Consider the following 10,043-nt stretch of genomic DNA (forward strand, 5'->3'; position numbering starts at 1 on the left):
TCCTGTATTTATACAGTGAAAAAAAAAACCTAAATTGAAAAAAAAAAGTAACTTACAAACTGAACTGAGAAAAAAAAGCAGGAATATTATATTATAACGGATATAAACAGTAATGTCAATAACTCCGCTGCTCTATCCAAATATTTAAAGGTAATAAAAGAGGTTCGGGAAAGGTCAATTTAGCTCATAATGTAAGTGTTGAATAAATGGTCTCCAGGTTTCTTCAAATTTAATAGGAGGGTCAAAAATAACAATTCTGATTTTCTCTAAATTTAAACAAGATATAGTTTGGGAAAACCATTGGAATGTAGTTGAAGGATTAATCTCTTTCCAGTTTAATAGAATGGATCTTCTAGCCATTAATGTAACAAATGCAATCATCCGATGAGCTGATGGGGATAAATAACTATTATCCACCATTAGTAAGCCAAAAATTGCAGTAATAGGGTGAGGATGTAAATTAATACTCAAAATTGTTGAAATAATACCAAAAATATCTTTCCAATTTTTCTCCAAAAGAGGGCAAGACCAGAACATGTGAGTCAAAGAGGCTACTTTTGGAATGGCATCCATCACAGATAGGATTAATGTGGGAGTAATAGAAAGAGCTTCCCAAGAGGAGAAAAACTTTCAGGGCAAGAAGGGATCGAAGGAGAGAGGTCGGTCCAAGGAGATAATTGGCTGATATGTTGGAATGGGAATGGGAAGTAGAACTGAAATGAGTGGCTACTGAGAAATTCCATGTGTGGTGGCGGCTGTGCGAAGATGCCCCACAAAGCAGTCCCTCAGTCTAGCTCAGGTCTCGCCATTACGCATAGGTAATTTTAACTGCGGGCTGTGTCTCACGCGGTTTACTTGTCGCAATATGCCACTGCCTTCTGAAGTCTGAGTGTTAAATGGTGAAGCAGGTTGATGGTGAATGGACCAGGGCCAGAAATCAAAGAGGGGCCAGATTTAGGGCTCCAGAAAGTCTCCAACCATAGAGCAGGAGGGTGTAATCAGACCATGAGGATATGGTATGATATGTTGTTTTTTTTTAACGTAGTTCAGTCTAGTTTTTTTTGTACTGTGTCATGTAACACCATGGTCCTGAAAAAATTGTTTCATTTTTACTATGTACTGTACCAGTTATGGTCGAATTAACAATTAAAGTGACTTGACTTGACTTGAATGAAAGATCATATCAGCACCATTGGTAAGCTGACTGACATATTTTCTTTTCATATCTGCATTCATAAGTCTGTTGGACTTTGAATTTTGACACAAAGACTGCCGGTTGATATTGAATACATTGTATTTGTTGTGTTAAATTAACTGCTGAGTTTTCCACATGAAAATATTGACTGGATTTGAGGCAGGTGCCGGAGAACTGGTATGTCCAAATGCTGCCGATGGCACCGTTCCTACCCAGAAGGCTTTGCGTTAGAGAATGCGCCATCGGTGACCCGCCGATCAAGTGCGCAGACGCCGAGAGTCGCGGATCGTGCCCGAAGGTCGCGCATGCGGACAAAAGATTCCGGAGGATCGTTGGCAGGTAGGAGCTGAGCTCCGGGCGGGGGTTTCATCAGCACCTGGGCCCGCACCACCCCTGAGGGACGATTGCTGAGAGCTCCGGACATACCGTGGCCCTGCACCCTGGGACAGACCAGGTACTTCCCCTCTTCCTTTGTCCCACGATCCGCACCCGGGCCCCGGGAAATTTTCTGCTAATGAGCGAAGGTGCTGGCGCCATTTCTGAGGCCCCTGGGTTTCGCTGGGACCGTGACGGATCGGCTGGTTTCTGGCTCGTGGGGGTTTCTGGGTATTGCGGCAGCCATGATTAACACTTCCAGTGCTTCCCCTGCTTTGGAAGCACTGGTGGGAGGAACGAGAGCGGATGCTGCCAAGCTCCAGCTATCTAAATCGGAATATCTGGATCTCGGTGTAAAAGTATAGTTCCGATTCTCTCCTGATGAAGAACTTCTAAGGCACCTTTCAGACAAATGGATTTATGATTTTACGCCGTTTGAAACCCAAGGTGAATAGTGCCATCAGGTCCGATGTCCGGACCCAGCATATGTCCAAATCTAGAGGATCCTTAGTTGAACTCAAGGACTAGAGGAAATTAGTGTCTACCTTCCAGTTAATAAAAATGTCAATTAATGCTCCCTGTGGAATGCTCCAATGTGATCCGGGTGCTCCAATTTCCTATAGTCCAAGGACATACCAGGCATTATAAATTGTCCTCTGATTAGGTTAGGGGTTGTAGGGCAGTGTATTTCTAAATAAAATAATTTGCAAGTCTCCAGGCAAAGCCATGTAATTTCATGTGCTCATTGTACAGTGGGAGATGGTGGGAGTGGGAACATGATGGAGAGAGGCAAACAGAACCAACTGAGAGACTGATGGTAGGCAGTTGATTGAATGGGCCTTTCCTTTCTGACGCAGACAGGAAGACAGAAAATCTGATAGTTGCAATGTCTGAACCGTGCAGCGTTAGTAGATGATGAGTCATTCCTCCAAATTGGGTCGAACCTCACTGTAACAGTGAGACATTGGAGTTCACCATAGAGACTAAAATGATCTAATCGGAAATGCTGTCCTTCACCTGTTGATGTCTTCTGTATATATTTTTGCAGGTTACAAAAGGCAAAGCTGTGTCTGTCGGTTCACTGGCACTTGGATACAGTCGACCTTTGAATGTGAAGGAGGAGATTCCTGTGAAGACAGCACTCCAGTCACAGCAAGGAGAACCCGAACATGTGTTGAGTGTAGGGGTGAGGTTTGGATGAATTTGTCTGGAGATAAACCTTTTAAGTTGCATTCTAATCACTGAAGGAGAGAATAGATATTTTCTTTGTAGTACCAATATATTCATTGTGGATCCTTGGAGAAGATTTATCCATCTTAGATGGAAATGTGCATCTGCTTTGAGTCCAAAATGAAATTTTCTGTTTAAAGTAAATGAAATCCACTGGCACCGGGATGCTGAAAACACACCAGCATTTGTTCACTAGAGATTAGTTCTTCAACTGCATTGATAGTACAAGGGAATCACTACGTCTGACATCTGACTTGAAGTTGTTTCAGAGAATTTATAGCAGGGAGAGATCGTTCACCTGCACTCAGTGTGGGAAGGGAGTTACTCACTCAGCCAATCTGCAGATACACAAGAGAGTTTACTGTGGGAGGGAGTATTCCCAGTCATCCAGGCTGAAGTTACATCAGCACATTCAGACCATAGTGTTCTGACAGCAGGAGGAATTCACTCTGGCATACCAGCTGCAGGCACTCAAGCAAGTTCGAAGTGGGGAGAGACGGTTTATCTGCACATGTGTGGGAAAAGGTTTACTCATTGATCCCACATGATGAGTCACCAGCAAGTTCAGGCTGGGGAGAAGCCATTCACCTGCTCAGACTGTGGGAAGACGTTTACCACATTATCCCAACTGCAGACACACCAGTGTGTTCACAATGGGGAGAGACCGTTTATCTGCACTGTATGTGGGAAGGGGTTCGCTCAATCATCCCACCTGATGATACACCAGCGAGTTCATACCAGGGAGAAGCCATTTGTCTGCTCTGACTGTGGGAAGGGATTTACTCAGTCATCTCACCTGATGAGACACCAGCAACTTCACTCTGGTGAGAGACCATTCACTTGCTCAGATTGTGGAAAGGCATTTACTAAGTCATCTCACCTACAGACACACCAGCGAGTTCACACTGGGGAGAGACCCTTTATCTGCTCCATCTGTGGGAAGCGATTCACTTGGTCATCTGATCTGCTGATACACCAGCGGGTTCACACGGGAGAGAAACCGTTCACCTGTTCTGTATGTAGGAAGGGTTTCAGTTACTCGTCCCACCTAATGAGACACCAGCGACTTCATTCTGGGGAGAAGCCATTTGCCTGCTCTGACTGTGGGAAGGCATTTACTACGTCATCCCAACTGCAGACACACCAGCGAGTTCATAGTGGGGAGAGGCCATTCATCTGCTCTATCTGTGGGAGGGGATTCATTCAATCATCTGAGTTGCTGAGGCACCAGCGAGTTCACACTGGGGAGAGGCCATTCTCCTGTTCTGAATGTGGAAAGGCTTTTACACGGTCGGCCCACCTGCAGGCACACCAGCGGGTTCACACTGGAGAGAAACCGTTCACTTGTTCTCTTTGTGGGAAGGGATTCACCAGTTCATCCCGCTTAGTGCTGCACCAGCGAGTTCACACTGGGGAGAGGCCATTTACCTGCTCAGACTGTGGGAAGAGATTCACTCTGTCATCTTCCCTGAAGAAACATCAGCGAGTTCACAGTGGGGAGAGACCATTTATCTGCTCTGTCTGTGGAAAAGGATTCATCGAGTCATCTGCTCTGCTCAAACACCAGCGAGTTCACACTGGGGAGAGGCCGTTCACCTGCTCTGAGTGTGGAAAGGGGTACACTCACTTATCCTACCTGATGAGACACCAGCGAGTTCACTCTGGGGAGAAGCCATTCAGTTGCTCAGACTGCGGGAAGAGGTTTACTGAATCATTCCACTTGCTGGAGCACCAGCGAGTTCACAGTACGGAAAGACCATTCACATGTTCTGAATGTGGGAAAGGATTTACTCGATCATCCCACCTCGTGACACACCAGCGAATTCACACTGGGGAGAGGCCATTCTCCTGCACTGAATGTGGGAAGGCCTTTACTCAGTCATCCCAGCTGATGAGACACCACAAGCAAGTTCACACTGGGAAAAAAGTTTAAAGTAACTTCTTTGTGGATATTGAATGATCAGTTGCTGAATATTCAAAAGCGATTGGTGGTATTGCCGCCGCTCATCAAACCTAGTCCTGCACCCTGGTCACTGGGCAAGGGAGGAATTTCTTCTGCTGATGATCATGTTTAATGGACTGGAATTTGAAAAGTAGGCTCCTCATCCTGGCTTTAAATGTATGTCTGCTTTGTCCGAAATGAAAGTTTTCTGTTTGAGCTTCTCATTGGAGCCAGAGCCCTGAGAAAATTACAGCTTATCTTCACTGGACATTAGATTCTGAACAGCTTTTAAGTGTGGAAGGGATTTGGTATGAAGTTTGATCTGATGAGATGCCAGATAGTTCGCAGCAGGGAGAAATTATTTCCGCTGTTCTGAGTATGGGAAGGGATTCAGTCATTCATCAAAATTGCAGGCACACCAGTGAGTTCACACTGGGGAGAGGCCTTTCTCCTGCTCTGAATGTAGGAGGGGACAGTTCCTACACCACTTCCTACATGGTGATTTCACACTGAGAGGCCACACACCCATCCTATGTGAACACAGAGATTTACTCGATCATCCCACCTGCCAAAACACCAGCAGTTTCACACGGGAAGATGTTTAAATAACTGTACTGAATTTTTAAACCGTCACATTTAGTGAATCCAGTTGCAAGTTCAAGACTGATGGTGTCAGATCCTGCAGTTCACCACACCCAGGAGTGAATCCTGGGCATTTGTGCTGATCGTATTAGACTGGAGTTTGATATTTTTGATCTGTGATAAACAAATCAGTTCTGGTTTAAATCTTGTGTCTCAGGTCATTGCTGAATCTGCTGCACATTCAGTGTACCATATAGAGATCCAGCCGGTCTCTGCCAGTGTTTCTGTTCTGTCTTCTCCTGTCACCCTGTAGCAATGTTCTTTCCTAGATCTCTGTTCACTCGACTTCCCCTTAAACCCACCCTACAGCTCACCTCAGGCTGTCCCTGTGGTGATGTATTCTGAATTGTCGCCACTCTGAATGAAGAAGTGACGTCGCCTGTCAACTGGTCTGTGACAGCTCACACGTGGTCTTCCTTCTAACTTCACTTGTGAACAAGGGCAACAGTCACCAAGCTGCTCTGAAACTTCGGCTCAGAATTGTTCCTATTACATGCTTATTGACCAACTGAAATCTTGTGCAGCTTCCAATCCCTGATTTCCATACATACAATCCCAATCATGATACATTCTTACAGGTAGCAATAACCAGCAGAACTACAGGCCATTTACACACACAAACTGCTTGAGGAACCTAACAAGTCAGGTAGCATCTTTGGAAGAGAATAAACAGTTGGCGTTTTCAGGCTGAGATCCTTCATCAGAACATCTTAGACCAAAAGTACTGTTTATTCTGCAGAAGGAGAAAATTGGTATTCATACCACGCATCATCTGCCACGAGCAAGACTCCCTGATGGCCAAACATTTTAATTCCAATTTCCATTCTCACGTGTCGATCCATGGCCTCTTGTTCCAAGATGAGGGCACCCTCGGGTGGAGGAGCAAACTTTACATTCCATATGAGTACCTCCAACCTGATGGCATGAGTATCAATTTCTTCTCCTGCTGAACAAATATCCCCGCCCTCCCCCCCCGACCTTTCACTTTGTAACTCCCTGGTTAAGATTTTTACTGCTATGTTGTAGGTATTACCAGTTCTGTAAGAGCCGTCTGTTCTGTTTTCAGCCTGTTTGGGTTTGAGCTAAAGATAAGGGGCTGTGATGTTCAGCTTAGGAACGTTGTGTGATTCAATCAGGATGGGGGAATTGGGAGAAGGTTCTCGAGAATGCTGGGCAGGGAAGTTTTTGTGACAGACACTGGCGGGAGTTGGGAGAAGACAGGAGGAAAGAAGGCTGAGGATGCCGTCCCTGTTGCACAAGGTGCTTTGTGTAGATGACTGGCTTCAGGAGGAAGGACCAGCACTGCCGTGGGAGAGCCTGTTTCTTCAAGATGGATCTGGAGCAACTTTCAGAAGTTGCTGTGTGCTCTCACGCAGACCGTGGGTCCTGCGCAAGAATTAAAGAACAACTTCAAAATGAGCTCCAATTGTGTGCGCATTTGGACTGGGTTAACTGTAATGTGCCCTTTTCATTTTCTACAAACTGTGATAAAGCTGAAAAATGAATGACTGATCTTTATTGTCATTATACACAGATACAATGAAACTCTGTTTGGCTTCCTCTCAGGCAATCAAACAAGACAGTAATAGAAAAACAGTATTAAATAGATAAGTAGCAGAAAATAAGTTGCAGCCGCTCCAGAATATCACAGTAATGCACAAAGTGCCGTTGGTGCGAGTATTTGAGTCCTTGTGTGTGCTCACAGTTTCAGTCATTGTTCTGTGGGAGTGGTGTGATGGAGGCCACAGCTCTGGGGTAGAAGCTGTTCCTCAGTCTATTTGTTCTGGTTTTTAGTGTCCTGAACCTTTTGCTGGACGGCAGCGGGTCAAACAGGGAGTGGCCGGGGTGTGTGGTGTCTCTGGTTATGCTGACTGCTTTCCTCCTGAGGAAATATTCCTCCTTAGTAAATATACTTTATAATTGTACGCAGTTACTTCTTGCTGATTGGTAATTGCAAGTGGGCAGCATTTACAGAGCAGTATTCGCTCAGATTGGGGAGTGGGTGGTCAAAACATGCTGGCTCTCCCGGTCTGGTGGGACCCAAGTCATATCGACCCTAGATGTAAGGAATTCAAGAAAGGTAGGGGATAACCAGCCATGTTTCTAGAGAGGCATGGTAAAAAGGGGTTTCAACATCTTCTTACCTTTCGCCTGGATACTTTCCTCCTTTCCCCATTTCCGCCTGAGTCTCCCATCTCTGAGCAGCCCAAATTCTCCCCCCGTGTCTCTGTGTTGTCTCTTCCTCAATCCCCATCCTGTCGATTAGTTGCCCCTTCAATCTGAGTTGCTCACTCACCACTCCATCTTTGGGTCATTCCCTTCCCCTCCTCTCCCCCCCAGTCTCTCTGTCATTCCCATCCCTCTACCCCTCATGAACACCCCTTCCCCATCACCCTCACTGCCACTATGGGTTGGTCACCTCCACTCTCTCTGTTTCCCACTTAACCCTTCCCCATCCCTACCTGTCTCTGGTTCAGGTTACCTTTTCCTCTCCCATGATTTGTGACACCACCTATCCCCGTCAGCTCCCAGTCCGAGTCACATCCTTCCCTTCCCCACAGGGTCTTTGTAGGTCAGTGATTTGTGCTTCCCTCTCCCACACCTCTCCTTCGCCTTTGTTGCCCCATTCCCCTCACCCCTGCATCTCTGGGTGATCCATTGCAACACATCCAACTCTCTCTGGGTCAACCCCTGAACCCTGCATCTGGCCTGCTGCCATTTCACTCCAGAGTGTCACAGTGTGACCACTTAAAACTCCTCCCCAACCTCATTGGGAACCCCCTTTACACCCCATCCACTGGTAGCACCGTTCACCCCCCTCCCATTATGGGCCGGTTCACCCTTCTTCTCTGGGTCAACCCACCCCCCACTTCCTCTCCTCTCCACATCAGGTCAATCCCTTCCCTATCCTCACCCCTTTCCCCAGTCTGAGTTGCCACTCCTCCCCATTACTAGATTGCCCCACATCCCTTTATGGGTCCTACCCCCTGCTCCACTTACTCACACCTCCTTCCTCATCTGTGAGGCACCACTTTCCCTTTTCTCCCAGCTGGGCACACCCCTACCCCCATTCTGTCCACCCCCAGACCCTCCCATCTCTGGGTCACCACTCACCCATCTTTGGGATGCCAACTTCTCCTATCTGCGGGTGCCCCCTTTGCACTCCCCCATATTTCTGTCAACACTTTCAAAATCCTGTGCCTCTAGGTCACCCTCTTCCCTAGTCCTGCCCTTACCACACCCCCACCTCTTCTCTTCACCCTCCACCCCACGTCTCTCGGCCTTTCGCCCTTTCACCCATCCCTTGGACCCTGGCCATCTTTCGATCACATCTCTTACCCCCTTCATTATGTCCTGTCATCCCTATGCCCCTCAATCCAGTATCTCTAGGTCGCCCGTTTCCCCCTCAACCGCCTCCTTTTCTTCCTCCCTCCCTCATCTCTGGCCCGTTTTCCCTCTCTTGAGTCTGGGTTGCCCTCTCTCTTCAGTAGGCGGGGATCGGTCTGTCTCTTCTCTCCGCCCCGTCCTTCTACCTTGCGCTCTCCGGCTCTACACCGACCTCCCTCTCCCTGTCTCCGCGCTTTTACCAAGCCGGCGCCGGATTGGTCCAGAGGCCCGCTGCCTTCGTCACGTGTTTCTGCGGACTCGCGGAGCCCCCACTGCCTGCTTCTGATTGGTCGCCACTGTTCGGACTGATTGGTGTCACTTATCCCGCGGCCGGCGCCATGATTGGCGGGTCTTCCACCAAACTTCAGCAGCACCCTCCAATCAGAACGGGCGGCTGAGCGCGGGTTGGAGGAGGCGTGAAAGTGAGAGATCGCAGCCAAAATGGCGAGTGTCGCCCAGAGGCCGCAGTCAGTGATGGAGGGAAGGGAGGGGACAGGGTGAGTCGGTAATGGTGGGAAGGGAGAGTGAGGAAGGAGACGGAGAGTCAGTGATGGTGGGGAGGGTGAGAACAGGGATAGTGACGGAGGGGACAGGGAGTGTGAGTGAAGGGACAGAGAGTTAGTGATAATGAGGGAGGAGACAGGGAGAGGAAGTAATAGTGGGAAGGGAGAGTGAGGGAGGAGAGAAGAAACAGTGAAGGGGATAGGGAGAGATAGAGCCAGTGAGGAGACGGAGAATCTGAGGGGTGGGTAGGAATCATTGAGATTAGAGAGAGATAGTGTGGGTTCAATGAGAGGCACAGTGGGGGAGAGGTGAGTGACATGGAGAGAAGGATAATGGGTGAGACAGTGAGAGGAGAGATCGTGAGAGGGGCAATGAGGGGGAGAAGGGAATGTTTGAAGGACAGCAAAGGGGGATCGTGAGATAGACTGAGGTAGAGTGAGAGAGTGACAGCAGATAAGAGGGGGCAGGGAGTGAATGAGAGAAAGGGGATTGGAGGTTGGACCACAGCAGAGAGGGTTCCAGAGGAGACCGTATACATAAGGAGAGATGCTGGGATTGAGAGGAGATTATTCCCAGATCAGACCAATGCCGGGTAGAGTGAGGGGTGACGGTCATTGTACAGAGTGGGAGTAGATCAGACACGGGGAAGATAGACATTATTCTGAACGCACCATGTTTTATTTCCTGGACATATTGCAGAGTTGGTGAGGTGAAGTCAAAGTTCAAAGTCGATTTATTGTCAAAATACACTTCTGTCACCATGTACAA

General features: G+C 47.8%; 1 protein-coding gene across 2 annotated transcripts; it reads left to right on the plus strand.

Moving 5' to 3' along the window:
* Positions 1–1,509: 1,509 nt before the first annotated feature.
* Positions 1,510–5,528, plus strand: LOC140716510 (uncharacterized). Of its 2 annotated transcripts, none has more exons than XM_073029303.1 (2): positions 1,510–1,534; positions 2,619–5,528. In XM_073029303.1, the coding sequence occupies exon 2, from the start codon at positions 3,345–3,347 to the stop codon at positions 4,731–4,733; it is 1,389 nt and encodes a 462-aa protein (XP_072885404.1). In that variant the 5' UTR covers positions 1,510–1,534; positions 2,619–3,344; the 3' UTR covers positions 4,734–5,528. The 2 variants fall into 2 exon arrangements, with proteins under 2 accessions (XP_072885404.1, XP_072885403.1); XM_073029302.1 differs by having other exon boundaries at positions 1,525–1,649.
* Positions 5,529–10,043: the final 4,515 nt, after the last annotated feature.

Source organism: Hemitrygon akajei, chromosome 25 (genome assembly GCF_048418815.1).
Source record: "Hemitrygon akajei chromosome 25, sHemAka1.3, whole genome shotgun sequence".
Taxonomy (NCBI): domain Eukaryota; kingdom Metazoa; phylum Chordata; class Chondrichthyes; order Myliobatiformes; family Dasyatidae; genus Hemitrygon; species Hemitrygon akajei.